Source organism: Raphanus sativus, chromosome 9 (genome assembly GCF_000801105.2).
Source record: "Raphanus sativus cultivar WK10039 chromosome 9, ASM80110v3, whole genome shotgun sequence".
NCBI classification, from domain to species: Eukaryota; Viridiplantae; Streptophyta; class Magnoliopsida; order Brassicales; family Brassicaceae; genus Raphanus; species Raphanus sativus.
In genome coordinates, this window is record NC_079519.1 from 37,156,744 (window position 1) to 37,184,371 (window position 27,628).

Below are 27,628 nucleotides of genomic sequence, written 5' to 3' on the forward strand. Positions count from 1 at the left end.
ATATACTGACAAGATTAGTGGAATTAGCAATATAAAATCTTTATTATCTAGAGAAACAAAGACAACAAATGTTCTAAATTCTTTGACCATCATCTTATGTACTGCTCGATGAAACTATACATTAAACCAGATTTTCATATTTTTAATTCTTTTCCAAAATCCGTGGGTTAACCCTTTCTAAAATAATGAGTTTTCGGTAAATGCTCTATATACTGAAGTTTATACTCTTTACTTTTGTTTAAAAATTTCAAACCACATTCTACATTTGAATTAATGTATTCTAAACTATCTTTCATGGTATATAGAAATCATTCTATTTTTTTAATATTTTGTTTGGAAAAATTTCATATACCTCCTAGATTAGTGGAATTACCATTATAAAATCTCTATTTTCTAGAGAAACGGAGACAATAGAGGTTCTAATCCTCTTTGACCATCATCTTATTTCAGTGCTCTAAGAAACTATATAATAAAACCATATTTTCATATTTTTGATTTTTTTTCAAAATCCGTGTGTTAACCCTTTCAAAAATATTGAGTTTTCGGTAAATGCTCTATATACTGAAATTTATACTCTTCACTTTAGTTTAAAAATTTCAAACCATATTCTACATCTGAATTAATGTATTCTAAACTATCTTTCATGGTATATAAAAATCATTCTAATTTTTAATATTTAGTTTACTAAAATTTCATATACTGCCTAGATCAATGAAATTAACATTATAAAATCTTCATTATGTAGAGAAACGGAGACTACAATGGTTCTAAACTTTTTGACCATCATCTTATGTCAGTGCTCGATGAAACTATACACTAAAACCAGATTTTCATATTTTTGAATTTTTTTCAAAATCCGTGGGTTAACCCATTCAAAAATATCGAGTTTTCGGTAAATGCTCTATATACTGGAGTTTATACTCTTCACTTTAGTTTAAAAATTTCAAACCACATTAGACATTTGAATTAATGTATTCTAAACTATCTTTCATGGTATATAGAAATCATTCTAATTTTTTAATATTTAGTTTTGGTAAAATTTCATATACTAACTAGATTAGTGGAATAAGCATTATAAAAATCTTCATTATCTAGAAAAAGAAGACAACAAAGGTTCTAAAATCTTTGACCATCATCTTATGTTAGTGCTCGATGGAACTATACACAAAAACCAGATTTTCATATTTTTGAAATTTTTCCAAAATCCGTGGTTTAACCCCTTCAAAAGTATCGAATTTTTGGTAAATGCTCTATATACTGAAGTTTATACTCTTACTTTTGTTTAAAAATTTCAAACCATATTCGACATTTGAATTAATGTATTCTAAATTATCTTTCATTGTATATTGAACTCATTCTAATTTTTTATTTATATTAATGTATGCTAAACGTTTTTTTATAATACATAGACATCATTTTTAATTGTTAACAATTAATTTAATAAAGATTCATATAATGTCTAAATGGATGGACTAACCACTATGAAATCTCAATTCTCTAGAAAAACGAAGACGTCAAAGGTTCCAAACTTTTTTGACCATCATTCTATGCCCATGCACTGTGTTAGTAAGCATTAAACAAGATTTTCATTTTTTTTTTATTTTTCTCAAAATCTATGGGTTAACCCCTAGGAATTGAATTTTCAGTAAAAAAAAATCTAAATACTGAAGCTTATACGCTTCAGTGTTGTTTATAAAATTTTAACCAATTTCTATATTTATATTAATGTTTGCTAAACGGTTTTAAATATTAACAATTAATTTAATAAAAATTCAAATAATGCCTAAATAATGGACTAACCACTATGAAATCTCAATTCTCTAGAAAAACGGAGACGTCAAAGGTTCCAAACCTCTTTGATCATTATCCTATGTCAGTGCACGGTGTTACTATGCATTAAAAAGGATTTTTATATTTTAATTTTTCTCAAAAAATATGGGTTAACCCCTTCGAACATATTAAATTTTCGGTAAATTATCTATATACTGAAGTTTAAACTCTTTTGTGTTCTTTAAAACTTTCTAACCACATTCTAATTTATATTAATGTATGCTAAACATCTTTTAATTGTACATGGCATTGTTTCTAACTTTTAACAATTAATCAAATAAAATTTCATATACTCTCTAAAACAGTGGAATAGCGACAATGAAACAAACTTGTCATATTTTTAATTTTTTTTTTTAAATCTGTGAGTTAACCCTTTTTACGAAAATATTGAGTTTTTGAGTAAGAGTCTAAATAGTGAAGCATATACTCTTTAGCGTTGTTTATAAAATTTTACCCACTTTCATATTTATATTAATGTATGCTAAAAAAAATTTCATGATACATGGGCATCGTTTTTAAATTTAACAATTAATTTAATAAAAATTCATATAATGCATAAATCAATGAACTGACCACTACGAAATCTCAATTCTCTAGAGAAACAGAGACATCAAATGTTTCAAACCTCTTTAACCATCATCGTATGTCATTGCACGATGTTAATATGCATTAAACTAAATTTTCAAATTTTTTTTATTTTTTTTAAATCCTACGAAAATATTGAGTTTTTCGTAATATTCTATATACTGAAGTTTAAACTCTTTAGTGTTTTTTTTTTAAATTTCTAAGTACGTTCTACATTTATATTAATGTATACTAAACCTCTTTTAATTGTACATGGGCATTGTTTCTAATATTTTAACAATTAATCTAATAAAACTTCATATACTCCCTCAAACAGTAGACTAACCACTATAAAATCTCTATTCTCTAGAAAGTAGGAGGCAACAAAGGTTCAAAACCTATTTGACCATTATTCTTAATTTTTTTAGCAATTAATTTAATAAACGATGAATTATGAAATTTCTATTCTATAGAAAAAATAGAGATGGTAACAAAGATTCCAAACATCTTTGACCACCACCCTTTGTAAGAGCCAGATGCAGCTATAAATTAAAACAATCTTGTCAAATATTTTTTAAAAAGTTCTCCGAATCAATCAGTGAGTTAACCAGAACCCCTCTTTTGTTAACTATGAAAATGCTCTAAACAACTGGAAACGGGGTTAGAATTCGCTTGATCAAACCAAGGATAAACTTTTCTGTGCACATTGTTAGATAGCGAAGTGACTGTCAATTTCCAATTTAGAAGTAAGCAGAACAATTAGCCCTTTTCCATTGATGTGAACTATCCTACCAAATTCATTTGACCAAACATAAAAGGAGACTAAAGATGGTAAATGTCACCAGTCTTGTATTTCATCATCTTCAGAAGTTTCATTCTTCTCCTCATCCGTCTCTTCCTCCTTTTCTGAAACCACATCTGCGTACGCCCTGTACCTTAGCCATTTCAGCACAGGACTGTACTCTGTAGCCATCACTGACATATCTGCCATTCTTGACCCCTCGTATCCTATGTTCCTCTGCTCTCTCAGATTCTTCTACATCCAGACATAAAATTTGTTAAGCTTATAGAGAAAGTTCGAACATGTATAATTAGATTTTTCACTGAAAAAAGGAAAAAAAAGATTGACCTTGGCTTGTATTATGGATTGTTCCACTTGCCAGAGTTTTGGCTTGCGAATCACGTGCCATCTGCATACTCACGATACAGACCAACCGATATTATAAATATCTAACATACAAAAAAGTGAAACAATCAACTGGCATCTATTTGTATAAGAAACCTGGATGACCATGGCTGCTTGTTTCCATACAACACACCACGAACAGCCACCGAGGCACCGACTGATTGTAGAACGTCCTCTGTTTTGTTATGTACACTCATTTTTCCTCTTAAAGCTGCGAGAAGGAGATCAGCATCCGCTAAATAGGAAGACACGCACCAGGCATCTTCTATGGCTCCGTCACTCAGAAAATCTAACACTTCATAAACGTTTTTGAGTTCATAGTAAGTACACATCCATGTAAGGCTTGGTAAACTCTCTTGTGTCTCTATATGAAGGAGGAAAATGGTGCATATGTTAAGTAAATAATGGAGAGTCAAGACAAGCCAGTAAATAATACCATTTTCATGAAGAAAATCCACAACCCGGCCTGCCTGTCCATGAGCTTGGCTAAGAACCTTCTCTGGCTCCTCCATCTTCAGTGGTAACCTTGCAAACTGGCTATGCACAAGATGGTTACTGCAATCTGACACAAACATTAGCTTAGACGATGATCACCCTAAGCTCTAAATTGCATTCTCGTAACTTACCTGATATAATAACGTTATCAGTAGTCTCTCTTTTGTTGTGGAGAAATTTTCCGAGGGCGTGAAACAACGAAAGGGTCTCATCTCTACCGAAACAGGAAGATATTCCACTATCCAAACCACTGTGCATTATTGTCTGCTCATTTCGGTGGTAACTGTTACCCATGATAGACAATGTTGATTTCATCTTTGCGTGATTAAGTTCTGGCTTAACAGAGAAGAGTTGCAAAGACGTAATAGCATGTCTGATGTCTCCTCCACTGGCACTAGCCATCTGATCAAGCTCCGCAGTCGTTACCTTACAATGCTCTTCTCTGCTTATCCTCTGAAGTGTCTTCTTAATTGAGTTCTTGGTAATGGGATTAAAAGCCACCTGTGAATACATACCGGGACAATTGACTGTAGTTGAAGAAACCATATATATATATATCAAGACTGCAAATAAGTATGAAAAATAAACCTTAAAAGCTCCTGCTCGTTCAAGAGATGACTGAAGGTCCTCCATAGATCGGGCAGTTTGGTCAGAAGAGTCTGCCATAACATAGTCCGTGATTAATACAACAGTAGGCATCTGCGTTGATTTGACCAAGAGCATTAAGCAGTTTTGAAGCCTTTCAAAAGCATGCCTCCCATGGGCTAGAGGAAGGTCATCAATCAAAAGAACAAGGCGGGGTTTAGTTCCCATAGTAGTCGATGAAGAAATCAGTCCGTATTTTCTAGTAGTGTCAGCGAAGTTTTCAAATTCATCCAGCTTGGAAGAGTACTTGAGTCCTAGGAGAATTAAACAAACAAGAAAAAATCATTGGAAAATATTCCCTGATGAGTAGTAAATGTGGTGCCACAAGACTGAGTACATAACAAAAAAAAAGGAAAAAGAAAGAGGAAATGGTGGAGGAGTACCAGAAGTAGAGATATGAACATGTTCTTGCCAGACAGTAGGAATAGGAGCGTTCCACTCATAGAGAGTGAGGCCAAGGATGGAGGCAAGTAAATGGATAGTAGCGGATTTTCCGACGCCAGCTTGACCGGTGAGTAGTAGAACATTATTCCTAACACCATCCTGCAGAAAAGTGAATACTACAGTCATAAAGAAGCAATTGAAAAGGTAAAAGAAAGAAAAAAGATTACCTTGGAGCAATCGAAACAACATTGCTCGAACCAAAGTTTAACTTGTTCAACCTGAAGATAATAGCAGGAATTAAAAAAAAGAATAGCATAGCTAAAAAGGAAAAGAGGAAGTTGCCTTCTTGCTGTGAACAGAAAGCTCTTCCAAGGTGTGAGGCCTGTATTTGTCAACCCATAGATCCGTGTTCTTGTTGATCCTCCTTTCATAACCTAAACAACAAGAGACCAGAGGATGAATATCTCAAAGCATGATTATTAGACTAAAAAAAGAAGAGCATCTAAAAACAGGGCGTACTAGGAGATGCGTTGAAGCCGCTCAAAGCTTCGTCGAAATCTTCGAACGACAATCTGATCTGCACAAACAGGAACGGAACGGAACGGAACTCAGAGCCAAAAACATAAGCCAAGTATAATACGCCAAAAACAAAAATCTAGTGAGAGAGAAATGATACCTTGTCAACGTGAGCTCCGGAAAGTCGAGATTTCTTGGAGGCTCTAGGATTCTTCGTTCTGCTGCCACCGGAGGACCTCGATTTCGACTTGGCACTAGACCGCAGCGATGACCTTAACTTATACGATTCTTCTTCTTCTTCTTCTTCCGACGATAGTTCAACCATCTGATTTCGTTTCCCCATACCTTCCAATCACCTAGGGTTTACCAACGGAACTTGAGCAGACAAGTTGTAGTATTCCCCCTTGCTCAATTTTTTTTTTAATTGAATGAATTTCGCAGTACACTACTAAAGTCTAAACCCACCACCCCCTTCTTTCATCATGGGCTGGGGTTTTCGCGGGTCGGTTAAACGGCGCCGTTGTCTTCCTTTTCAATGGTAGTCAAGTCTTTACGTGACGCGTCTTCATCAGGACCGCCCATCTACCATATATTTCAATTTGGTCAATTCAAATATTGATTTGCAGATCGGACGGTTGTAATTAGAGGTGTAGAGTAGGCTGAGTGGTGGGAATGGAAGACTCACCTACCCCCACGCAACGCAGGCTTTTATTTTTCACCAAACCAAACCACAATGATGTAGTAATGTTACATACATTATTGCAGAGGTTCCTCTCCTCCTCAGTCTTTGTCTCTTCACCAACCCAAATTTCTTATTTCTCTTCGATTCGATTCGATCCGGATCGATTTCCAATGGCAGCGAACACCATATCGCTATCAATCTCCTCCTCCTCCCCGAAGACTCTCCATTCCCTTCAGACCCCCCGCGGCGGCTTGATTCCCCCACCAACCTCCATTTCCTTCCCAAAGTCCTTGTCTTTATCTTCCACCGCTATCTCCAGGTCTCGTGTTCGAGCCGGTCCCAGCCAGCTGATTAACGAACCTGCTAACGCCATGACTTCTTCTCCTATTCCCACAATAGTCGAGGTCGATTTGGGTAACCGGAGTTACCCCATCTATATCGGCGCCGGCTTGCTCGATCAATCACATCTTCTTCAAAGGTGTTCCCTCTTTTGTGCTTTAATATTAAAATCACCTGTACAAACCTGTCGGATTTAGTAACTTTTGTTGATTATATATATATATATATATCCTTATAGCGAGCTTCTAAGGCTGGTTCTTGTTCAAATATGAAATTTCTTGTTGAATTGAATTGAATAGGCATGTTCACGGAAAGAAAGTGCTTGTGGTCACTAACGAACGAGTTGCTCCTCTTTACCTCGACAAGACTGTTCATGCTTTGACTTTTGGAAACCCCAACCTCACTGTCGAGTCTGTTATTCTCCCTGATGGAGAGAAATACAAGGACATGGTTTTTTCTCCTTCCTTCTCTCTTCTACAAAACTTTCATTCATGTTATAATATACTTTACTGACAGACTGACTACTGCTCAATTTCTTTCTAGGATACTCTCATGAAAGTCTTCGACAAGGCCATTGAGTCTCGCCTTGATCGCCGTTCTACTTTTGTTGCCCTTGGTGGCGGTGTTATTGGCGATATGTGTGGCTATGCTGCTGCTTCTTACCTCCGTGGTGTTAACTTCATCCAAATCCCTACCACTGTTATGTCCCAGGCAGGTTCCCCTTCTTCTTTTCACCCTTCTCTTTTCTATATCCTTTTAACATCCCATTAAGGCTAACACCTTCATTTATTCTATTACCCTTTCAGGTTGATTCTTCTGTTGGTGGCAAAACTGGCATTAATCACCGTCTTGGAAAGAATTTGATCGGTGCTTTTTACCAACCACAGTGTGTGCTAGTTGACACTGACACCTTGAACACACTGCCAGACAGGGAGATGGCTTCAGGTCTTGCTGAAGTTATCAAGTACGGGCTTATCAGGGATGCTGACTTCTTTGAATGGCAGGAGCAGAACATTGAGGCCCTACTTGCTAGGTCATTATTTTTTTATTAACGGCTCTCCCCCCACATTAAACAAAACTGTTGAGATTAGATCATCTATGTGTCTAAATGCTTTCATCATTTTTTTTGATCCTAGGGATCCAGCTGCGTTAGCTTATGCTATAAAGCGATCATGTGAAAACAAGGCAGATGTTGTGTCACAGGATGAGAAAGAAAGCGGCTTGCGAGCTACCCTGAATTTGGGTCATACCTTTGGCCATGTATGTAGCTTTGGGTATTCCTTCCTTCTAATTACTTCAATACCCCTTGACATATCATTCCTTTATGCAGGCCATAGAAACTGGCTTCGGGTATGGAGAGTGGCTCCACGGAGAAGCTGTTGCAGCTGGCACGGTATCTCCTTCCTTCTCTATCTTTCCTCTGCTAAACTCTCCCCTCAACTCGACATGGTTCACATTGTTTGTTATTTCTCAGGTAATGGCAGTGGACATGTCATATCGTCTTGGCTGGATAGATGACTCAATCGTGGAGAGAGTGAACAACATCTTAAAACGAGCGAAATTGCCTACCACGCCGCCAGAGAGCATGACCGTGAGCATGTTCAAGTCCATAATGGCGGTGAGTTTTTGAAAGTGAAATGTGTTTGTGTCTTTGAGAGAGAGTTTGATTGAAATATGTTTTGGTGATGCATGCAGGTTGACAAGAAAGTGGCAGATGGACTGCTCAGGCTGATTCTCCTGAAAGGTCCGCTGGGAAACTGCGTTTTCACTGGAGATTATGATCGGGAGGCGTTGGATGCTACGCTCCGTGCATTCTCCAAATCCTGAGAACTTTCTTCTTCTTCCCTCTGATTTTTGTTTGGTCGTGTTTTGTTCCAGATATGGATATGTATCATTATATACCCGACTTGTAACTAGCTTTGTGGAATGTGACAATAATGAGCTTCTAAAATATATAATTAGCACGCTTTTGGAAGACATATTTATGTATGTATGTGCTTCAACTCTTGATCAATTTGGATACTTTCCTCTGAAATTGTGCCTTAGAAGAGTTAAGCCAGAAGACGGTTATCTGTTCATTCATAAGAAAACATACTCGGGAATCAGGTCGTGTTCTCCTTCCGTCTGTTTCTCAAATCTTAATGAGAGTAACAGAAACGGAAGAAAAAAAAACGTGGGTTGCATCGCCCCGTTTAGGGAGGAAAACAAACTTCTTTTGCATGTTCTTCTATCTGTCTCTTTACAAAGTTTCGTTTGTTTTTAGGTTTACAAATGGAAACATCTAAAGTAAAAACAGATGAGATCAAAACATTATGATGGGTGAAGCTATGGAGAGAGGGATGAGTCTGGTTTGCTATGTTCTTGCCGTCCTCTGTTACGCACTGCTTCTGCTATGTCCAGTCTGGGTGATGGGTTGTCTCATCAGTCTACTAATGGCGTCTCACCTTTCTCTCTTCTTTCTCCTGTTACTCTTACATCTTTTTACCTCTTTCTTCTTCTGTTTCTCCACTTTAATCTGAGTTGGAGTTTAGATGTTTTGACACATTATAGTTCATCCAGACTAACTTGTGCTACTTCAAATTATAACATATACACATGATGTTTTCTGTAAATGAGCCAGGAATTTTTCACATGATGGTGCAAGCATTTTATCCGCTTAATTATACTATTAACCAAACCATATTAGAGAAACCAGCAGAGACATTTTTTATAATGCTGTTCGAAGTAGAGAATCATCAATCAGTCCCCATCAGATTCTCAATCCAAAACACACAAGACAACGAGAGAAAGAGAAAATGGTGTCTAACAGAGTAGATAGAGAGTTGCAAGTGGAACAAAAACACACATTTTTCTTACTCGCATCTCTTTACTCTCCCTCTCCGCTCCTCTATGATAGAGTCATGCTCTCAAGTTGAGCCCCCAGTGAGGCTCCCGCCGCGTCAGGACCAGAGCTTGACGGTTCATGAGGCAGTAAATACTTGTCCCAATCTCCTCGCCTCCTTACTGCTTCACCCTACAAATCCCATCCACATTCTACTTTTATCACTTGTACTTGTCATCTTATATGGCATCCATATTAATCAGAGAATACCTTAACTTCCACAACTTGTGAACTTCTCAGCGCCTCCAATATAGTCTGGATGTTGTCTGTCATTTCCGCAAGCTGCAAAAAAAGTTACACAACGTTTCAGAGAATTACTCTATTTTTCTGTTTTTTACAGTCAGATTCACCCAAACCAAACAAACTCCTTTATATATATAATAAGATATACTTTTTTGCACTAGAATATTATAGAGCACGTTAGCTTCAGAAGAGGTGATGAGTTAGTGTAAAAACAAAAGGCGTTTCAGTGAGGACAGGGAGCCACTTACTCTTCTGAACCCTGCTATAATTCTAACAGGAACCCAACCTTCATCATTCATCTGACCCCTCAAGTATTTATCTTTGCTTAAGTTATCAGCACTGCAAAAAAAGGGTAAAAGTTTGTTATTCCACATTTCTAACAAAAGGCAGCCCTAGCTATTGGGTGGTGGACCAGAAAGAAGTAGAGAGCTGGGAACACAGCCAAACTATGTCAGAAACGATTACCTGAAATAATACTCTACTTGTGTCAATATTTTATTGTACAAGATGGGATCAAAGCTGGGAAAATATATGGGTGGAGGTAGGAAGTTTCCAACTAAAGTCATTGACTCTGGAGGTGGATGCGGCAAAAAGACGTGCAGATCATATTCTGAAAGTAGATGCACTACAACAATTAGAAATGGAATATATATATAAGAGAGAGAGAGAGAGAGTAGAGAGAGAGAGAGAGAGAGAGAGAGAGAGAGAGAGAGAGAGAGAGAGAGAGAGAGAGAGAGAGAGAGAGAGAGAGAGATGGCATGGCATCAGCAAGAGCATACCAGGGTAGATCACGGGGCCACCATATGAACCTATTTGAGGCGCTGTCATATATTGCGCATTAGATGGTGATCCCATCAGCATCTGCGGTCTCATCATCCCAAAACCACTTTGCGGCGGTTGCAAGTGCATGTCTCCTCTCCCATTAGAGTTACGGAAAGAGCTCTGGTCGAAGTTGCGCCTGTTTCCATGGTGAAGCCCATCCCCAGGAGGAGGGTAAGAGCTGCCGTTGCTGCGATGCCTATGAGAATGACGGGACTGAGTAGTTGCAGAGCCGCTCCTTTGGGTGTGATTCTGATCAGTATTTGGGGGGTTACTAGTGGAAGATGAGGTGGAGTTATTTCGTCTAAAAGGCTTCCTTTGGCCATTAACATTATGGTTATCAGATGAAGTAGCAGCAGTAGAACTCGAGCTGAGACTGAGAGGAGCCTGCATCATACATATGCACAATGCATGTCGAGAAGCGAAGTGTAAAAAAAAAAGAGAGGCTGATTTATCAAGTATTGGCGACAAGGCTAATATATATATTATTCTCCAAGGAGGATGCAAAGTAACATGCAAATCAATGAGGTTGAAAATAAAGATGAGACCAGAGAGAAGATGCTGGTCAATCCTAAAAATATGAATAATATAAAAAAGCCAATCAATCGGAAAAGAAGTACCTGCGGCATTGACGATGCTGATCCATCAGATAAACCTTTGGAAGAATCCAAAGAGGGGGACTTATGGGAAGATAGAGACAAAGCAGGCCATGAATCGGCGCCCATAAGAGGAGGGGAGGAGCTGGTACAAGGCTTGTTCCAGACAGGCTTCTTGTCGTTGTCACAAGGAGGAGGGAAGAAGGGATCTTTCAAGGAAATGGAAGCATCATTGATCGCACCAGAGGAGTAGCCAGGAGGGATTTGAGATTCCGAATTAGCGCCTCTGGACTCCGTCGTAGCCATACTGTAGTGGAGAGTAAAGAGAGGATCGAAGCCGTAATGAAATAAGTAAAAAGAAGGTGACGCCGGCGGGCGGTGGAAGAACACAGTTGTTGTTGTTGTTGTTCTCTATGTTTGTGTTTGCCCTGTTACAAAACATCAAACAACCCCTCTTTTTTACGATAATACCCCCCTCCCACCACCAATTCGTGTCATTTTGTCACCTCATTCGACCAAACGGGTGTCAACGAACTATGATCTCTTTACGACAAATATTTTCAAGTTTTACGATCGTGTCTTCTCCTATGACGCTTACAACAAAGTAAACCAGAAGATGTTTGACAAATGCATCTGACAACTCGACACATTTCGACCCATTCCATTCTCTCTGCTACGTTCCACGGAAAATACAATAATCTAATAACAAGTATAAAATGATAGGAAAATAAGAAAATATTATATAGTTTGAGAAATATAAGGACATTTGGTAGGCGGCAAAAGAAGAAGAAGAAGATCGTTAAGAATCTGGCGGGAACGATGGGCATTTGGTTGGATGGTGGTTATAAATATTATTCATTAGTGTAAGAGCAGGACGGGCAGCCAGGGGATGAACTCAGCAAGCAAACTGACCTCCATGATCTTTTATAGTTTTCTTTTTTTTTGTTCACTCTTCTGTTATAAGATTTTTACACATGTAATAATGTCAAACTGAAACTACTGAATTATTGGATCTCATCTTATTATTTTTTCCTCGGGACTTGTCAATGTAAAATGTATTGTCTCCCTTCTAAAGTTCTAAATGGTAGAACATTGCTTGCGACTACAAGTCAACCTATATCAAGGTTTCTTCTTTTCTGATTAGCCTATGGAAACATCAACCAAAAGGTAAAGAAGAGGTGACATAAAATAATCAAAGATATCAGTCAAGTGACAATGATTGATGCATCATAACCTGTAACGTGCAACCTAAGTAATCAAGGAACACTAGTAGTCTGTGTGTGTGTGTGTGTGTGTATGAGCCTCTATATACCTCATTTACAAAGAAGAGAGAGAGAGAGAGAGAGAGAAAGCGAGGTCTGGAATTCAAAGATGTCTTCTGCACAAGGGACAAGAAGCATGCCTGCAAAGCCACTTGTCGATGCATGGTAGGTGGAACATATGATGGCACTGCGGCAAAATTCTAACAGTCTCTCCCACCTGAAAGTCCTGTATCCTCACCACAAAGTCAATATTTAATTATATTTCCAACCACTTGTTACTTACTTCTCTGTTTCACATTAACAGAAATATCTAGAACGCCAAGCATATGTATCCAGTTTCTTGTACGCTAAACTCTTGTTTGTAATTAATTGACTACAAGTTGGCATGAAGGAAAGTGAGGACAGACCTGAAGGCAGACAGAGCAAGAGACCATCTCCCCTGAGCTATCTGTGATTCGGACCTTTGGGATCCTGTCGAGAGAATCCCCAGTGAGACCATTTGAAATAGCAGTGTCGAAGATGTCAGTTTGGTCGGGGAACTGTGATTCCACGGCTCCCATCTGGTAAATTGGATGATTAGGAATATAAATTTAGAATGCATTAAGGATGATCCATGAAACAATGCATTGCATTGCATTGGTTGGTAATAATTACCTGGTTCTGGACCGCACTTAGCATTGCAGGACCAATACGCTCACGAACTAGCCTCCCGCTCAAAAGGCTAGCAATGACATCAATCTAATGAAACAAAAAAGAAAACAAGCAGTCCAGAATATTGGGACTGATAGAAAAAGGAGGTAGGTTTAGGGAAAAAAAGGGTTACCAAGTAGAGAAGGCAAGCAATTCCAGACTGATCGGATTGCCAGAGGAGGAGAGAAGATTCAAGGACATCGATGGAGAAGACAGCACCAGAAATAGCACCAACGGCGGCTCCTCTGATGAAACCACTCTCTGTTTCTTGGCCGATCAAAGCCCCTGTAAAGGCTCCTAGCAAAGTCCCCACTGAAAGTATAGCAATAACGAATTATATTCCTCATCTAACATCACATCCAGAGGGAGAGAGGAGAGATTGACCCTATTACTAGCAAGGAATGAAATGGAAGGAAAGGGAGACGAACCTAGAGCGAAGACAAAGGTGAAGAGAGCGGAGAATAGGTTGGCGAGGAGCGAAGAAATGGCCGAATGGAAGCAATCTTTGATCCGACGGAGGAGCGAGAGAGGATACGGATCCATATTTCTTTCTGACTTCTTCTGGAAAACAAAAAGAAACAAACAAAGAAAAACGACAGCCAAAGCAAATGGAAAAGAAACGAAGGAGATGAATTTTGGTTGGGATTTTGCCTAAAAAGAAAAAGATAAAAACTAAAAATAACTTTTAAGAAAAGATATAATTTCATTAAGAAAAGGAAGGAACCTTCTCTCCGCTGACCACAATTTCCTTATCATTACTTTTATCAATAATCCCATCAAATGGTAGTGGTATTAATCAAATCAAATCAAATCAACTCAAATGGTGGTTGTCTTTTTTGAGATACAAAATATCTACTCTTAAATATAACAAAAGTATCTCAAGGATGCAAGCAGAGGGCTCCAATTCTTCTGACCTTTTCCTACGCTTCCTCATCTCTCCCTCTCTCCTTTTGCTTCTTCCTCCTAATTTAATCAAAAACAAAAGAAGAAAACTCATTAATCCCTTTACTTTGTCTTTTGAATTACTTCAACACCCACACTTTATTTTTACTTCTCGTAAGATATGTGAAACAGACACACCACCCAACTTCATTCAATCAATTCCTATTATCTTTCTCAATCCACATAACATTATATCTAAGTACGAACTCCCATGCCCTACAATGCCATCTAACATCACAAGCTTCTCCTACTACTAGTGTAATCCCATCTTCTTTCTTCGTGCTGATTTTCTGCACTCAAAACATGTGTGACACACTCTCTATAATATTCAGCTTTCAAGGATGTTAGGCGAACCCACCTCCTTCCCTGCAGAATTACACCACGACAACTTGAATGCTATTCTTCTTACGTGACATTCTACTTTTCCATCCATTTATAAAGACAAACAAAAACTTTATCCAATGTGTCGACTACTTATACTTTATAAAGCTAGAACTAAATAAACTTACCTCAAATAATTAGATCAAACCTTGTACTCGTGTACACGCAGCCATTTTGTGGATGACCACTTGTTCCCTTTGATTACGGCACACCCACCTGCCCAAAAGTGGATCAAATAACTAAATATCTCAAAATCCACAGTAGAAAAACACAGCTACCAATCCATCTCAATCATCAATCTGCAAAGCTTATCTATCTACTCACCGTGAAGACTAGATGGGTCTAGAGTGGCATCAGGTGTCATGCTCCAGAAAAGCAATGCATCTCCCATCTTTGGTTTCACGGAGAGCCCTCCTTTCCCGCACTCTGACAGCTCATTCCACCATGGCACTGCGCTGTAGTTTCCCTTGGCTGAAGGAAACACTGTTTCACCCCCCTCCTCAACATCTGACCTGCACAGTCAGTCGCTAAAGAGCGTTAAGAAAGAAGAAGACAGTAACATGTTGTTGAAGCCCAAAGATTTTCAGATAACATACAGGTACATGAGAACAGTGGCTATTCGCTGCCCTCCGTTCCTAGTGTTATACTCATCCATAAAGTAGTCATAGTGAGGCTCGTACTTTTGCCCTATTTCATAGTGCAGAACTTGAAGACCTTCCCCATGCTCTGCATATTGTTAAGAAGCAGTCAAGCAGGTGTTGATATGCTCTGCCCCTAGGGATTAAAGAAAAGGTGAAATAAGTTGTTTGAACCACATACCAACAGGTATGAAGGTAAAATCTGATATCCTTTTCTCGATTTGACGGATGATTTTGTCGCGTCCTCTTGGAAGAAATGTCCCAGAGCTCGTTCTCACCCTATTGAGAGGGGGAGAAGGATGGGGGTTGGTCAGTAAAAGAGAGGAAGAAAGAAGCTACTGAGAGTTCACAAGTAGTAGACCTGCTATCTGTGCTCTTTCCAGTCTTTTGATCGACAACAGTTGACTTCTCCATATGCGGTTTAGCTAGCTCTATTAAATACTTGCATTCCTCTTTAGTCTATCCAGCCAGAAACCGGGAAAAATAATAATAATCAGGAGGCTGATTTTCTGTGTGTTTTTCGTGGACTATTATTATAAGCACATACTAACAACAAGTAATGAAATCACAGCCAGTTCTGTGTCTCCGTATCAAAAAGTATTCCTAGGATTGATCATATCACTACTCTACGGAATCAATTGTTGATATCTACTGAAAACAACAGATGATTTGGTAAGCAATTATACATATAGCTCACCAAGAAATTGTGGTAAATAGAAGCTCTGGGTTCCCAAGAGATAATTTCAACCCAACGCTCGTTCTCCTCCGTAACATCTTTGCCACTTCTGCGAGAATACCAAATGATAAATATAACACGCCAGATCTTATATTGAATCGGGATTGTTTGGTACCTCTGAAGGTTTTTGCGAACAATGGAAGTGAGATCATTGGCTTTGGAGGACCCGCCATTGTTGGTGGGCAGCGAGAGGATTCCAAGCGCGAGAAGGAACAAAATCAGAAAAGTGAACATAATCAATACCGTGAAGATGAGAGTTGAATAAGACGTTTTCCGACGGTGATTATGATTCCTCTGTCGCGCCATCATATTTGGAAAGGATTTCAAATTCTTCAAGGATCGATTGCCCAGATCCGAAAGAAAGAAGCTGAGAGGAGCAAGCAAGCATGTGAGTGGAGAGATTAAATGACGGAAGAGGCTTTGGGCCAATTTTGAATCAGGCCTAGTGGATCTGACAAATTGTATCAGGCCCATTTAATTGGCCCCGATGACAGAAGGTGCTTTACGAGACCGGACATGAAAGAAACAATGGTCATCGCCAGAAAGAGAGATTCGATAAGGCGAGAGAAAATGCAGTTGGCCACCATTTCTCTTCTCCTGCCCTCTCCATCTCCATCTCCATCTCGACTCTCTCATTCTCTCAGGTCGCTGATTATTCCCAGGAGATTAGGCTCTATTTCATATTCTTCACAAACGTCGATTCTCCCGGAAGCCGCCGATGACTTCACCGTGGGAGACTGTCTCGTCTACGAGGACGGGGTCTTCGAAGACCCTTACCTCGAGGAGGAGGTCAGTATCATTGCCCGTGAAGCGATCCAGGAGCGGAAGACGAAGCGGCGGGGCAAGGCCAAGAGAATAGTAGAAGCGGCGGCGGAGATAGAGCCGGAAAACCTGGTGCCGGATGAATGGAGGGATGTTCAGGCGGAGGTGAATCTGACGAAGAAGGACAAGAGGAAAATAGCGCAGGAACTGGAGTTCGGAGTGAGGGTGGAGAAGAAGAGACAAGGGCTCATTCCGCTGAGTAGGGTGGACTTGAAGGAGTATCTCACTTACAAGGAAGCCAAGTTGAATCAGTTGAAACCTGTGGTTCTCGATAAACCGACAACGTTCTCCGACGATGATGGAGGAGAGACGCGAGAACCATATTCGAGTGAGCGAGTAGCACCTAAGAACCCTAGATGGGCTGTTTATGGCAAGGGATTCGACCACGTCTCCAAGTTCTTCAATAGCGATAAGTATGATCCCACTGGCAAGAAGCTCGAGGGTAGGTTTCACCTTTATCCACCTTGCTTTTGCTTATTGTGATGTTCATCTTTAATATGACACACACTTACCGCAGGCCCTCGGAAGCTGCTTTCAAAAGAAGAGAAGTTTATGCTCAATAGCCGAATGCCTCACCTAGCTGTTGCCACCTCCGTAAGTCCCCCCTCCTCCTTATCATCATATCATGCTGTTCAAGTTTGAATAGCAGTCCCCTTACCTTATGATGTGATTGTGTTGTTTATCAGAAAAAGTGGCTTCCTCTTCACACACTGGCAGCTTCGGGAGAATTTTATCTGCTTCACTCCTTGCTAAAGCACAATCTTGATATCAATTCAACCGACGTGGTATCTGAATCTTTTTGCACTTTGTTGTTTGTATATCTACTAGTGTTTTTTATATAATTTGTATGTGGAATCTAGGGCGGCTTGACAGCACTTCACCGAGCAATAATTGGTAAAAAACAGGCTATTACAAACTACCTGCTGAGGGAATCCGCAAACCCCTTTGTTCTTGATGATGTAAGTGGTCACCTTATAATAATCTCTCCCTTGCTTCAGATGCTACTGCGATCTGATTAGTTCCTTTATATGTTAGGAAGGTGCGACCTTGATGCACTATGCTGTGCAGACAGCATCAGCTCCCACAATAAAACTTCTCCTGCTGTATAACGCTGACATAAACGCGCAAGACAGGGTAATGATGATGTGAAACATTCTTCTTATTAGCGAATCTGTCAGCTGGTTGACACATCGTTTTTTTTTATTTCTCCAGGACGGGTGGACGCCCCTGCACGTTGCAGTACAGGCCAGAAGAAGCGACATGGTGAAACTTCTTTTGATAAAAGGGGCGGACATACAAGTGAAGAACAAGGCTAGTTTTCCCTCACCTTCCTCCACTCCGCTTTTGTATTATTATGATTATTCTGATAGATGCCGTTTGTTTTTTTTCGACTCAGGATGGGTTAACTCCGGTTGGCCTTTGCCTCTACCTAGGAAGAGAGACAAGGACGTATGAAGTGTTGAAAATGTTGAAAGAGTTTCCCCGTAGTAGACTCAAGAGATTGGTAACGGATTAAGCTTTACAGGAGTCGTCTTAAGAGCAAAGAGCTGCTGCAGTCATATATGTACTCGCTGGACCATCTGGTCGGTGTTTTTTCTTTTGCGTTTGTTTTCGCACTAGTGATTAACATAGCCGAAATCATGTTACCCGAAAACAGTTACTACCTGTATACATGTAAAGTTGTTTGATACCCTCACTCACATTTATTCATGTATTATTACTGTTAGAGTCTCTACATAATCAGAAGGCACATCAACACTCTGTATATTCCAGCTCAATTATCTAGCTTTCTACGTCACGTTCTAACCTATAAAACTAAAAGATAAACGAAGGAAGAGACATGTGTTCAAAAACAAAAAAAAAATGTGTTAAAAGAAAAACGAAGGAAGAGGAGACCGACCCACGTGCAGTTGTAATGTTTTGAGAAAGAAATTAAAGAGTTTTGATTAATTAAAGTGAAGCATAGTCATAAATCTTATCTACTTGGGTTCACATAGAGATAAAATAGGCAAATATCAAAGAGTCGTTCGTCTTCTTCTCTCCATCATTGTTTCTTTCTTTGCCCATTCTCCTTCTACTTTTGTGCTCTGCTTCACTTTTTTTATTCCTTCCTCTCTCTTCACGATTCACGACAACCACCACCACAATGCCGGGAGTTGCTTTTTCATCTGTTGCTTCCTCCTCCTCCGATCTGGGAATCTTCTTCTCCGAGGTCACGGCCTACTCCCGTCGTATCTCAGCCTCGCTCTCATCTTCATCCTCTTCCTTTCGGTGTTGCATCCTCCCATTGAAATTAAATATCAGATCGCTACGCTCCCGTAAGCTACCTCCTATTTGTTGCGATTCGAGTTCTACCTCCCGATCCGGCCTAGGGGATCCCGATCTTGAGTTTCTCCAAGCCTCCGTCCTCGTTGCAGGTACCATCATCATCATTTCAATGCGGCTCTCTTTAGCACTTCAAATTTCTCTGGATTGTGCTTGTTGTTAGGTCTCTGTCGTGTTTTCATTTCATTTTCGTCTTTCGAGAGACCTTCCTTCCTTTTAATCGGAAACCAAATTTGTTGTGGGGGTTATTAAAGGGGATCGAGTTATTTAAAAAAAACTTTACATGTTTTTTGGCTGAATTGTTTGGGTCATTGGGGGTTAACAGAGACAAGTATGCATTACAAAATGAGGAGACATGGATTCCGGGAAGATTCCATTTGGCAAGCTTCAAGGCATCTCCCTCCTTTTGCTGTGCGAGCCAGTGAATCCAGGGTTGGTGTTCTCCCTATTGGTCTTGGCTTCCTCCGCCAATTCACCCACCCCACTATTTTTCTCAAGATCTCTTGTGATGGCGACTACTTGCTTCCCCTTATTGTTGGTACGTTTGCTCCCTTCTCTACCTTCCTCTTTTTCTCTCCCTCCCTCCCTGCTTTACTTTCCTCCCTTTCAGCTGATTCTGCTGTTGAGAAACTATTAGACGTACCTCCTCTCCAAGGCCCCATTGAGGTATATCATCCTCATTTCCTTTCAAGCTTTTGATGTTTGCAGTTCCAGTTCCCCCCTCCCTGTTTAATACTGTTGTTTTCTGTTTCTAGGAATGCCCTGATCAGTTCCACTTTGTGTCTTCTCTTGTCGACAAACTTGGTCATGAGGTACATCATCGTTCCATGTTACGTCCTTTAAACTATCATATATATATATATATATATATATATATATATATATATATAACCTTGAGTTTGTACCTCGTTTCCACTTAAGTTACCGAACTGTACTGTACCATTTGACAGGTTAAAATGGTGAAGCTTACAAGTAGAGTATTCAACACTTATTATGCAAGCCTATATCTCGGCAAGGTAACTTGAAAACATTACAATCATCTTTTTGCTCTTAACAAACGATTTTTCATATGTCTTTTTTTTGCCTTGGGTTAACCCATCTCTCCTGCAGCCAGGAGACAATGATGTTATATGCATTGACTCACGGCCATCTGATGCCATCAACGTTGCAAGAGCATGCCAGGTATCAGTTTTCATTGCTCTCTTCTCTCTCTGACCTTTCTGATTCTTTTTTCCCTCAAACAGCCACGCTTGAATACTGAAATCTGTATTTTGTTTGTCATGTCACAGGCTCCGATATATGTGAATAAATCAATAGTCCTGGAAGATGCTATCAAGATTGGTTATGGAGGCAGACCGCAGAGCACAAAGCCCATTTTCAATGTTATCCTTGACAGGTTTTTTTTAGTTTGTTTATGAATTCCCCCTGGTTTATGTGACTCTGTCACAGTAGCTAACCACATTGTGGTCTCTTCTTTTACAGCGCTCCAGAGGGACCAGATCCCATATCGGAGGAGCTTAAACTACTGAGTAATATGGATTTGGCGTCTAAAGAGGAAAGGTACACCGACGCAGGTATACTAACTCTTCTGTATGTCTGTATGTTCAGTGTGCTTTGCAAACCCCTCAATATTTTTTTTTTTGGTTTTCTGGGATGTAGCGATGTGGAGAGACAGATTGAAGAAGCTTCAGAACTCGAGGTGAGTAGATAATGGTTGGTGACATATGAAATCCCAATTGAGAGGCAATACTGAAAGCTGACATTGATAATGGAGTCGGTTTGATTGCAGCTCTGTTGTATACGAGGGTGTAGCAACTCCTGAGAGCTACGACTAGAGAAAGAATAGGAGGAAATGGATGTAGATAAAGGCTTGGGTCAAGAGAATGCAGGTGTGATGAAAAGGGTATGGTGAGGACTCAGGAGAAATATAAGATGCGCTTAGATTGATAGGGTATCCCTATCGCATGTAGTAAGTTTAGAGGAAGGGCGTTGATTGTCGGTATTATGAAGAAACTAAAAGTAGACCAAAGATGAAATGAATATCCGAGGGAAAGTGTAAAAAAAATGTAAATAGAAGAATGACGATGAATACATTTTTCTTTTTCTTTTTGGTGTACGTGAGTTTCTACTTTGAATGAATTGGTAAATAAGATGTTTTAAGAGGGAAAGAAGATATGTCGGTGTGGGGAAATTAATGTCTCTGTTAGAGCTGCTTTGCTGAAGGAAAAGACAAAACACTAGTAAAAGTGATAAGAAGCATGATTCTTGAAAGTTGAAACTATCTCTGGTCTTTATCTCATCAGCATGCAGTGTAAGCCTACATTCATTGTTTCCCTTGGGATTTGGTACGTGCAACTACGGCCTCCTCTCCATTTTCTTTCTGCCGCACCTAACTCAACAACGTGATCGCATGCTACTTTCTCAATTCTTTGTTGATATATATAAATACAATAGGACATATCGATGCAATTAACACAACACCCCACTCATAAGTTGTGGGTACAACAGCTGTAATATGAGCAAGCACACAATGGAAGAGAGAAAGTGGTTAATTTTACATCTGGAAAACGCACTCCTGATGTATTTATTATCAAAGAAAAAGACAAAGACATTATGGTGGTGAGTGGTGGGTCATCATCATCAGTATTGTGTAGGAAGACCATTCTGGGTCCAGGCAGAGTAGCCACCGGAGATATCTCTGACTCCGGTGAAACCCTGCAGTTATTCCCAAATAGTATTTACTAAAACAAAAATAACAGGATAAGCTTCAAAGTTAGAAAGAGTTTTGTTGGGATGGGTTACAGCAGCAAGAAGCTCAGACGTGGCTTTCAAAGATCTACCCCCGCTCTGGCAACCAACAACGACTTCATCAGCTTTACCGAAATGGGAGGAGACTTGTTCCAAGAAGTTGGGATTCTTTGACATCCCTGCATTTTGCAGTCGGGAAAGTTAAAAAAAAATCAGGCGCATAACTGAACAAAACTCTTCAACAACAAGAACATGAAAAACAAAAATTACAGAAAGAGAAGAAATTTCCTCGGTTCAAGTAAGGAACGTTGATAGCGCCAGAGGCATGTCCCTGGCTGAACTCTTCTGGAGTCCTATATATTATCATACAAGTAAACAAGAGTTGGAGGGTAAATTCATTCATTCTAAAGAAAAACTGCTGCTATGTTTGATGTTTCAGATGTCTAAAGTAAAGTAGTTAATCTCTCTCTCTGTGTCGGTGGAGATGAAAAGAGAAAGGGTGGAGTAGGTACCTGACGTCCAAATAGCGGTGGCCGGCTTGAAGAAGTTCGTGGGCGACTGTGACCGACACCGATGATGGGACTCCCTCCGCCATAATATTATATAATAACTGGACTCAACAACACACTACCGATCTGGATGTCAATCAATTCAACGCATATCATCATCATTTTGGGAAAGGAGAAGTCAACGCATACGCTTGGGCCATGTGTTTACAGATCATGCTAAAATGGACCTTACGGATAATAATTAACGGGCTTTATGTTTTGCAAATCATGCTGAATGGGCTTTTATGTTTGACAAACAGACTGGTCGACGGCGTCGTTTGTCCACTTTTCTTCCTTGAGCTCTTGGTTGAGATCCAAATCGCGTCACTGGCGATCTCACAACGCTCTCAATCCCCTACTCGCAGCATAGGCATAGCATCCGATCCCTCCCATCATCTCAAGCTGGTAAGCCTTGATCTCCATTTAACATCGCTTAGTTGTTCAAATTCCCACTTTCTACTTGGATTGATATGGCGATTTCTACTCTGAAAACAGAGTTGATTCAGACATAATCTGCCAAGCATGTCGGAAGACAATGGAGAAATTGATGGGATAGCAGAGTCCGTGAAAGAAAAGGATGAGACAGAAAATGGTGGGGATGAGCTACTGCAAATGATTGCTGAGCTGAGATTAGAAAATGAGTTTCTCAGATCCCAATTTAAGGAAGTGGACTCATCTCAAGCTCAAGTGAAACAACTTGAAGAAAGGCTCCAATCACTGAGTAGAGAAATTGAAGTAGAAAAACAAACGAGAGTTGCAGCTGAGCAAGCTCTTGAGCATCTCAGGGAATCATACTCTGAGGGTGACGATGCAAAAGCCCAACAATATTCCCAAGGTTTGCCATACTTGAATTCAAACAGGATCATCTGTCATAGCTTTGCATTTTTCTTTTCTTTATTTTCCCCTCTCTTGTTTCTTTCTTTTTTTGCTGCGTAGTTCAGCAGAAACTGGAGCAGGAAATCAAAGAGCGAGAAGAGAAATACGCCGACCTTGACGCCAAATTCACCAGGCTTCACAAAAGGGCTAAACAGCGCATTCAAGAAGTCCAAAAGGTGAATCCTCCTTGCCTTTCTGTTTTACCCACTTCCAAAACCCCCACCCTTACTTATTTATCTATCTCTACACTGTTTTTGGTCTAATATCTTTGCTATCTTCAGGAAAAAGACGATCTCGACGCTCGTCTCCGGGAAGTGAGTGAATCAGCTGAACGAGCATCTTCTCAGCACTCTTCCATGCAGCAAGATCTGGAACGCACTAGGCAACAGGCCAATGAAGCTCTCAAAGCTATGGATGCTGAGAGGCAACAACTAAGGAGTGCCAATAACAAGTATATCACATTAAGATACACACCCTTTTTAAAAAATTCTTCTTTTCTAGCTACCTCTCAGACTTTGACTACTTGATTTTTCTCTTTATCTTCCCATACACAGGCTCAGGGATACTATCGAGGAACTACGTGGCTCATTGCAGCCTAAAGAAAATAAGATTGAGACGTTGCAACAATCACTTCTCGATAAGGACCAGGTCTGCTCTCTTTCATTTACTGCAATTACTACAAATGTAGAGACTCATCGAAAGAGACAGATAGAGGACTGTGTATACTCTGCTTCATTTTCTTCCTTGCTTTTATTTTTAGGTGCTGGAGGACCTGAAAAATCAATTACAAGCCGTGGAAGAGAGGAAGCAAACTGCAGTTACTGAGTTGTCAGCCAAACATCAAAAGGTAGTCAGCATCAGCCTAACCGACCATTTCCTTTTTCATTGTCAGATAATGATAACCAACATCTTCTTTTCTCCCTGCCTTTGACAGAACTTAGAGAGTTTGGAAGCACAGGTCATAGATGCTCTATCTGAGAGGGACAAAGCAGCCGAAACCATTTCGACCCTGCAGGTTAGTCCTGAACTGAATTCCTAAGTTTAAAATCTGTGATGAATTCTTCTTACCAAGTATTTCCATTTTACACGTTTTTTAGGTATTACTTGCAGAGAAAGAATCTAAAATTGCAGAGATGGAGGCAGCTGCAACTGGCGAAGCAGCAAGGTTAAGGGCTGCTGCAGAAACTCTTAAAGGAGAGCTTGCACACCTTAAAGCCGAGAATGTAAGTGGAATGTTTAAAAGATGGATTCCCAGGACTCTGATGCCATATCTTTCTCCTGTCTGTTTGTCATTGTTGTTCATTCCTATATTCTAAGAACTTGTTTCACGTACTAGTATTCGGTCGACTTCAGTCTTTAATCTAGAACATTTCTAGTAGTGATTAAACCGGGGAATGAACACGTAAGTTCGTATAAAACATCTGTAAACATGATTTATGACGTCAGTCACTAGCCATCGCACATCATTGTTGGAATTTCGGTTTCTTTTACCCTATAAACTTTTATACTTGGAATCTATGATTTTTTTTGTTTCTCCAGGAAAAGGAAAAGGAGTCTTGGGAAGCTTCATGTGATGCTCTTAAATCTAAACTGGAAATCGCTGAAACCAACTACTTGCGTGCCGAAACCGAAGTGGCGAAAATGAGAAGTAATTTACAGAGTTCATGAAACTATGAAACCTATGTGTTACTTTTTGAATTAAAATATATATATTTCATTCATCTAAATGGTCAGGTCAGCTGGGGTCTGAAATGTCCATGCAGACCCAGATGCTTAGCACTAAAGATGCTGAACTCAAAGGCGCCAGAGAAGAGGTATATAATTTTTTGTTGGTTCTTTTGAAAGATAGTGTTCCTTGCTTTGTGTAAGAATGGACGTATTTGTCATCCATTTTCAATCACATACATGAAGTATCACGGAATCAAAGAGTCATTTTAAGCTTGAAGGAATGTTCTGCTGAAGCTTGTCTCACCTTAACTATATTGACTTTTTGTAACTATATTGACTTTTTGTAACTATTTGCAGATCAACCGTCTCCAAAGTGAATTTTCTTCTTACAAGATCCGTGCTCACGCGCTTCTTCAAAAGAAGGACATGGAGCTGGCTGCAGCTACAGACTCTGAGCAGATCAAATCTCTTGAGGAAGCTCTTAAGGTAAGTTATCTAGAATTGTAAGATGGAGCTAGTTAGATGGTTGTCGATGTTATTACCAACTATTTACATTTTGGGTGGTGTTAGGAAGCTGAAAAAGAAGTATATTTGGTATCTTCAGAGAGGGATAGGGCACGGCAAGATCTTCAGGGTGCTTTAGCTAGCCTTGAAAAAGAACTTGAGGAAAGGTATGCATTCGCAATGTATTTTTTTTCAAGTTTGATTCCGGAGGTTTTGGCTGCTCATATTCCCTTCAATTTTGTACCGAGAAAACAACTGAAAATAATATTCTCAGGAGATTACTTTGTGGAATTTTTCAAGCTCGCACAGGCCCTCCGATTCGTAACTGATTTTTTTTATATCTATTTCAGAGCTGGAGCACTTAAAGATGCCAGCGAGCAGATCAAAAGTCTTGAATTGAAGCTCGATTCCACTGTTGCTCGCAATCAGGCGGAGAAACAAGCGTGGGAAGAAGACCTTCGAGTTTTAGAAGAAACATGGCGACGTAATTGAGTGAAATCAAAATTCGATTTTCTTGTTTGGTTCTTGGAGACTGAAATTCTCTTTCTAAAAGGTTATAATAATCTACAGGAAGATGTGAAGCTTTAACCGCTCAAAATGAAGCATCTTCTGCAGAAGATATAGAAAAAGAACTTGAAGATGCTAAGCTGAGGAATAAACGACTGAAGGTAGTTCAATTTTATTTATCCTGGTGATTGTGCTCTGGCTTTATAAGAATTATTGGGGAGGCTCGCTGTTTGACTGACATACCTGCAGGAGGAGCATGAATCAGTACGTGAGCTTGCAGATAGACTCATTGAGGAGAAGGATAGAGAGATATCCAGACTCGTGGATGAAAATAAAAACCTTCGAAAATCTATGGAATCAAAACCAGTAGTACGTCGATTTGCTTCCTTCCTTTATTTTCACCTGAATATTTGCACTCTTCTTGTGGCACTAAGTGGAACAAATCTCCATTTCAGGTTCACCACTACGGGAACAACAACACAGGTATGATATTCTTTGTATTTCCATTTTTATTTATTTTGGGGAGGAGCTCCCCATATGGGTGAATCAGAGTGGTTGCCTGTCATTAGCTAACCTGTTATTTTCTGGAAACGGTGTTTCAGAGTCGAAACAGGAGGATGTATCTAACTTGAGCACGTCTGCCGCAGAACACCAGATTCTGGTAGGAGTTTGTAATGTTAACCTTCTGCTTGTCTAAGCAAGGACTGACCTTTACTCCTAGAACATAATTCTCATTCAAAGCTAATCACTAACACATGATATTCAAAATTTAAGATATTGGCAAGGCAACAAGCTCAGAGAGAAGAAGAATTAGCACAGACACAGCGGCATATTTTAGCTCTTCAGGTGTGTTTGCATCTATTGAAATCTGTTGCTGTCCATGTATCACTTATTTAGCTAACTGTTTATTCTGAATCAGGATGAAATCGAGGAGCTTGAGCGCGAAAACCGGCTTCACAGTCAACAGGTATGTGATTACACGAGAGTTTGGAGAGTCAATGGTTTCTTGTTTTTTTTTTTTGCCGTCTTTGTTTTGACCTTTGGGGATGACAGGAAGCCATGCTAAAAACGGAGTTGAGGGAGATGGAAAGAAAACAGAAAAGAGAAGGTGTAGATATGACATACCTAAAGAATGTAATTTTAAAGCTGTTAGAAACAGGTAAAAAGAAAACAAAGCTGTGGGGACATAAAAGTTGTTGATGTAAGGAAAAATTAACGTGGGATGTCTGCAGGTGAAGTGGAAGCTTTACTACCGGTAGTGGGAATGTTGCTCCAGTTCAGTCCGGAGGAGGTTAAATCTTAGGCTTGGAACTTGCTGAATCTTTAATGTTGTTGTTAAACTAAAGAAAAAAAAAAGAAACTTAACCATGTGACGGAAATGGCAGATACTCAAGTGTCAGCAAGCGTACCATAGCTCAACAACAACAACAACAACAACACCAACGACAACAGCAGCGGATGCGAGTGTAGGTGGTGCGGCAAGTGAAGGTTCAGGCCTGTCCCTCTTCTCAAGATTCTCGTTTTCCTAATTTGGTTGGTGGGCACTGGACACTGGAGGCGAGAGCTACACCACATTCTTTTGGGCCAAGATTAGAAGATACACATATATTACTTGTCTTTCTTTTTCCAAGTCCTTCGTTTTGTGTAATGAACGTCAAAAGCGAAGAAAACACATTTGTCCAGTTGTTTTTTTTATTATATAAAAGAGGGTGAATTGAGTTGGGCCATTAAAATCCATACAGATAATTTGCTGATAAATCAGATTAATGACAAAGTCAATAATGCAAATTAGCTTTGGGCT

General features: G+C 39.7%; 9 protein-coding genes across 13 annotated transcripts; 4 read left to right on the forward strand and 5 right to left on the reverse strand.

Annotated features, from left to right (window-relative positions):
• Positions 1–3,040: 3,040 nt before the first annotated feature.
• Positions 3,041–6,155, reverse strand: LOC108823723 (cell cycle checkpoint protein RAD17). 3 transcript variants are annotated; one of them, XM_018596996.2, is made up of 11 exons: positions 5,781–6,155; positions 5,624–5,681; positions 5,447–5,538; positions 5,332–5,382; positions 5,104–5,263; positions 4,664–4,974; positions 4,207–4,576; positions 4,017–4,142; positions 3,677–3,944; positions 3,524–3,584; positions 3,041–3,427 (listed from the first exon to the last, which is right to left on the reverse strand). In XM_018596996.2, the coding sequence occupies exons 1-11, from the start codon at positions 5,961–5,963 to the stop codon at positions 3,233–3,235; spliced, it is 1,875 nt and encodes a 624-aa protein (XP_018452498.1). In that variant the 5' UTR covers positions 5,964–6,155; the 3' UTR covers positions 3,041–3,232. The 3 variants fall into 3 exon arrangements, with proteins under 3 accessions (XP_018452498.1, XP_018452497.1, XP_018452499.1); XM_018596995.2 differs by having other exon boundaries at positions 3,041–3,430; positions 5,781–6,146; XM_018596997.2 differs by having other exon boundaries at positions 3,041–3,430; positions 3,677–3,875; positions 5,781–6,130.
• Positions 6,156–6,347: 192 nt separating this feature from the next.
• LOC108828624 (3-dehydroquinate synthase, chloroplastic) lies at positions 6,348–8,620 on the forward strand. Its single transcript, XM_018602369.2, has 8 exons — positions 6,348–6,780; positions 6,941–7,091; positions 7,185–7,352; positions 7,448–7,674; positions 7,778–7,901; positions 7,972–8,034; positions 8,116–8,259; positions 8,337–8,620. Exons 1-8 carry the CDS (start codon positions 6,365–6,367, stop codon positions 8,466–8,468), a joined length of 1,425 nt encoding a protein of 474 aa, XP_018457871.1. The 5' UTR covers positions 6,348–6,364; the 3' UTR covers positions 8,469–8,620.
• A 703-nt stretch (positions 8,621–9,323) lies between these two features.
• Positions 9,324–12,204, reverse strand: LOC108825427 (la-related protein 1B). 2 transcript variants are annotated; one of them, XM_018598717.2, is made up of 6 exons: positions 11,205–12,204; positions 10,545–10,971; positions 10,231–10,375; positions 10,014–10,104; positions 9,733–9,804; positions 9,324–9,654 (listed from the first exon to the last, which is right to left on the reverse strand). In XM_018598717.2, the coding sequence occupies exons 1-6, from the start codon at positions 11,484–11,486 to the stop codon at positions 9,529–9,531; spliced, it is 1,143 nt and encodes a 380-aa protein (XP_018454219.2). In that variant the 5' UTR covers positions 11,487–12,204; the 3' UTR covers positions 9,324–9,528. The 2 variants fall into 2 exon arrangements, with proteins under 2 accessions (XP_018454219.2, XP_056850639.1); XM_056994659.1 differs by having other exon boundaries at positions 9,324–9,674.
• Positions 12,205–12,345: 141 nt separating this feature from the next.
• LOC108827650 (NEP1-interacting protein-like 1) lies at positions 12,346–13,696 on the reverse strand. Its single transcript, XM_018601090.2, has 5 exons — positions 13,561–13,696; positions 13,266–13,444; positions 13,097–13,180; positions 12,850–13,002; positions 12,346–12,668 (listed from the first exon to the last, which is right to left on the reverse strand). Exons 1-5 carry the CDS (start codon positions 13,673–13,675, stop codon positions 12,546–12,548), a joined length of 654 nt encoding a protein of 217 aa, XP_018456592.1. The 5' UTR covers positions 13,676–13,696; the 3' UTR covers positions 12,346–12,545.
• Positions 13,697–13,867: 171 nt separating this feature from the next.
• LOC108827649 (probable prolyl 4-hydroxylase 10) lies at positions 13,868–16,212 on the reverse strand. Its single transcript, XM_018601088.2, has 8 exons — positions 15,945–16,212; positions 15,791–15,878; positions 15,455–15,552; positions 15,275–15,372; positions 15,052–15,181; positions 14,780–14,967; positions 14,584–14,671; positions 13,868–14,095 (listed from the first exon to the last, which is right to left on the reverse strand). The coding sequence occupies exons 1-7, from the start codon at positions 16,136–16,138 to the stop codon at positions 14,598–14,600; spliced, it is 870 nt and encodes a 289-aa protein (XP_018456590.1). The 5' UTR covers positions 16,139–16,212; the 3' UTR covers positions 13,868–14,095; positions 14,584–14,597.
• Positions 16,213–16,353: 141 nt separating this feature from the next.
• On the forward strand, positions 16,354–18,377 carry LOC108827648 (ankyrin repeat domain-containing protein, chloroplastic). The gene is made up of 7 exons (XM_018601087.2): positions 16,354–17,093; positions 17,169–17,245; positions 17,338–17,436; positions 17,512–17,610; positions 17,687–17,785; positions 17,864–17,962; positions 18,048–18,377. Exons 1-7 carry the CDS (start codon positions 16,358–16,360, stop codon positions 18,165–18,167), a joined length of 1,329 nt encoding a protein of 442 aa, XP_018456589.2. The 5' UTR covers positions 16,354–16,357; the 3' UTR covers positions 18,168–18,377.
• Positions 18,378–18,654: 277 nt separating this feature from the next.
• On the forward strand, positions 18,655–21,149 carry LOC108827596 (bifunctional nuclease 2). Its single transcript, XM_018601036.2, has 10 exons — positions 18,655–19,068; positions 19,302–19,514; positions 19,587–19,642; positions 19,732–19,788; positions 19,927–19,992; positions 20,087–20,158; positions 20,266–20,372; positions 20,459–20,550; positions 20,636–20,675; positions 20,766–21,149. The coding sequence occupies exons 1-10, from the start codon at positions 18,798–18,800 to the stop codon at positions 20,809–20,811; spliced, it is 1,020 nt and encodes a 339-aa protein (XP_018456538.1). The 5' UTR covers positions 18,655–18,797; the 3' UTR covers positions 20,812–21,149.
• A 244-nt stretch (positions 21,150–21,393) lies between these two features.
• Positions 21,394–22,395, reverse strand: LOC108827597 (thiosulfate sulfurtransferase 16, chloroplastic). Of its 2 annotated transcripts, none has more exons than XM_018601037.2 (4): positions 22,237–22,395; positions 21,995–22,077; positions 21,779–21,903; positions 21,394–21,691 (listed from the first exon to the last, which is right to left on the reverse strand). In XM_018601037.2, the coding sequence occupies exons 1-4, from the start codon at positions 22,317–22,319 to the stop codon at positions 21,617–21,619; spliced, it is 366 nt and encodes a 121-aa protein (XP_018456539.1). In that variant the 5' UTR covers positions 22,320–22,395; the 3' UTR covers positions 21,394–21,616. The 2 variants fall into 2 exon arrangements, with proteins under 2 accessions (XP_018456539.1, XP_056850640.1); XM_056994660.1 differs by having other exon boundaries at positions 21,779–21,902; positions 22,012–22,077; positions 22,237–22,394.
• A 122-nt stretch (positions 22,396–22,517) lies between these two features.
• LOC108827595 (protein GRIP) lies at positions 22,518–27,560 on the forward strand. Its single transcript, XM_018601035.2, has 22 exons — positions 22,518–22,677; positions 22,768–23,107; positions 23,209–23,324; positions 23,430–23,599; positions 23,703–23,796; positions 23,909–23,995; positions 24,083–24,163; positions 24,246–24,371; positions 24,688–24,796; positions 24,883–24,962; positions 25,174–25,302; positions 25,387–25,487; positions 25,671–25,804; positions 25,891–25,988; positions 26,077–26,196; positions 26,283–26,310; positions 26,430–26,488; positions 26,602–26,673; positions 26,747–26,794; positions 26,881–26,986; positions 27,060–27,118; positions 27,213–27,560. Exons 2-22 carry the CDS (start codon positions 22,795–22,797, stop codon positions 27,354–27,356), a joined length of 2,274 nt encoding a protein of 757 aa, XP_018456537.1. The 5' UTR covers positions 22,518–22,677; positions 22,768–22,794; the 3' UTR covers positions 27,357–27,560.
• The last annotated feature ends 68 nt before the right edge of the window (positions 27,561–27,628 follow it).

Excerpts from the sequence above, each read along its gene's own strand:
- LOC108828624 (XM_018602369.2), top strand. The coding sequence starts at position 6,365 with ATGTTACATACATTATTGCAGAGGTTCCTCTCCTCCTCAGTCTTTGTC. Across the intron at positions 7,675-7,777 it reads ATTGAGGCCCTACTTGCTAG|GGATCCAGCTGCGTTAGCTT; the intron begins GTCATTATTTTT and ends TTTTGATCCTAG. Across the intron at positions 8,035-8,115 it reads AAGCTGTTGCAGCTGGCACG|GTAATGGCAGTGGACATGTC; the intron begins GTATCTCCTTCC and ends GTTATTTCTCAG.
- LOC108827596 (XM_018601036.2), top strand. The coding sequence starts at position 18,798 with ATGCCGGGAGTTGCTTTTTCATCTGTTGCTTCCTCCTCCTCCGATCTG. Across the intron at positions 19,643-19,731 it reads CTCTCCAAGGCCCCATTGAG|GAATGCCCTGATCAGTTCCA; the intron begins GTATATCATCCT and ends TTCTGTTTCTAG. Across the intron at positions 19,993-20,086 it reads CAAGCCTATATCTCGGCAAG|CCAGGAGACAATGATGTTAT; the intron begins GTAACTTGAAAA and ends TCTCTCCTGCAG.
- LOC108823723 (XM_018596995.2), bottom strand. The coding sequence starts at position 5,963 with ATGGGGAAACGAAATCAGATGGTTGAACTATCGTCGGAAGAAGAAGAA. Across the intron at positions 5,539-5,623 it reads CGGCTTCAACGCATCTCCTA|GTTATGAAAGGAGGATCAAC; the intron begins GTACGCCCTGTT and ends CTTGTTGTTTAG. Across the intron at positions 3,945-4,016 it reads GGATTTTCTTCATGAAAATG|AGACACAAGAGAGTTTACCA; the intron begins GTATTATTTACT and ends TCCTTCATATAG.
- LOC108827649 (XM_018601088.2), bottom strand. The coding sequence starts at position 16,138 with ATGATGGCGCGACAGAGGAATCATAATCACCGTCGGAAAACGTCTTAT. Across the intron at positions 15,553-15,790 it reads CTATTTACCACAATTTCTTG|ACTAAAGAGGAATGCAAGTA; the intron begins GTGAGCTATATG and ends CTGGCTGGATAG. Across the intron at positions 15,373-15,454 it reads GGAAAGAGCACAGATAGCAG|GGTGAGAACGAGCTCTGGGA; the intron begins GTCTACTACTTG and ends CCCTCTCAATAG.
- LOC108827595 (XM_018601035.2), top strand. The coding sequence starts at position 22,795 with ATGTCGGAAGACAATGGAGAAATTGATGGGATAGCAGAGTCCGTGAAA. Across the intron at positions 24,164-24,245 it reads AAACCATTTCGACCCTGCAG|GTATTACTTGCAGAGAAAGA; the intron begins GTTAGTCCTGAA and ends CACGTTTTTTAG. Across the intron at positions 26,987-27,059 it reads TTTAAAGCTGTTAGAAACAG|GTGAAGTGGAAGCTTTACTA; the intron begins GTAAAAAGAAAA and ends GGATGTCTGCAG.
- LOC108827648 (XM_018601087.2), top strand. The coding sequence starts at position 16,358 with ATGGTCATCGCCAGAAAGAGAGATTCGATAAGGCGAGAGAAAATGCAG. Across the intron at positions 17,437-17,511 it reads ATATCAATTCAACCGACGTG|GGCGGCTTGACAGCACTTCA; the intron begins GTATCTGAATCT and ends TGTGGAATCTAG. Across the intron at positions 17,963-18,047 it reads ACATACAAGTGAAGAACAAG|GATGGGTTAACTCCGGTTGG; the intron begins GCTAGTTTTCCC and ends TTTTCGACTCAG.
- LOC108827597 (XM_018601037.2), bottom strand. The coding sequence starts at position 22,319 with ATGGCGGAGGGAGTCCCATCATCGGTGTCGGTCACAGTCGCCCACGAA. Across the intron at positions 22,078-22,236 it reads CACCGCTATTTGGACGTCAG|GACTCCAGAAGAGTTCAGCC; the intron begins GTACCTACTCCA and ends GATAATATATAG. Across the intron at positions 21,904-21,994 it reads AGGAAATTTCTTCTCTTTCT|GGATGTCAAAGAATCCCAAC; the intron begins GTAATTTTTGTT and ends TGCAAAATGCAG.
- LOC108825427 (XM_018598717.2), bottom strand. The coding sequence starts at position 11,486 with ATGGCTACGACGGAGTCCAGAGGCGCTAATTCGGAATCTCAAATCCCT. Across the intron at positions 10,972-11,204 it reads CAGCATCGTCAATGCCGCAG|GCTCCTCTCAGTCTCAGCTC; the intron begins GTACTTCTTTTC and ends TGTATGATGCAG. Across the intron at positions 9,805-10,013 it reads TTATAGCAGGGTTCAGAAGA|CTTGCGGAAATGACAGACAA; the intron begins GTAAGTGGCTCC and ends CTTTTTTTGCAG.
- LOC108827650 (XM_018601090.2), bottom strand. The coding sequence starts at position 13,675 with ATGGATCCGTATCCTCTCTCGCTCCTCCGTCGGATCAAAGATTGCTTC. Across the intron at positions 13,445-13,560 it reads CACCTTTGTCTTCGCTCTAG|TGGGGACTTTGCTAGGAGCC; the intron begins GTTCGTCTCCCT and ends CTATACTTTCAG. Across the intron at positions 13,181-13,265 it reads TTGCTTGCCTTCTCTACTTG|ATTGATGTCATTGCTAGCCT; the intron begins GTAACCCTTTTT and ends TTGTTTCATTAG.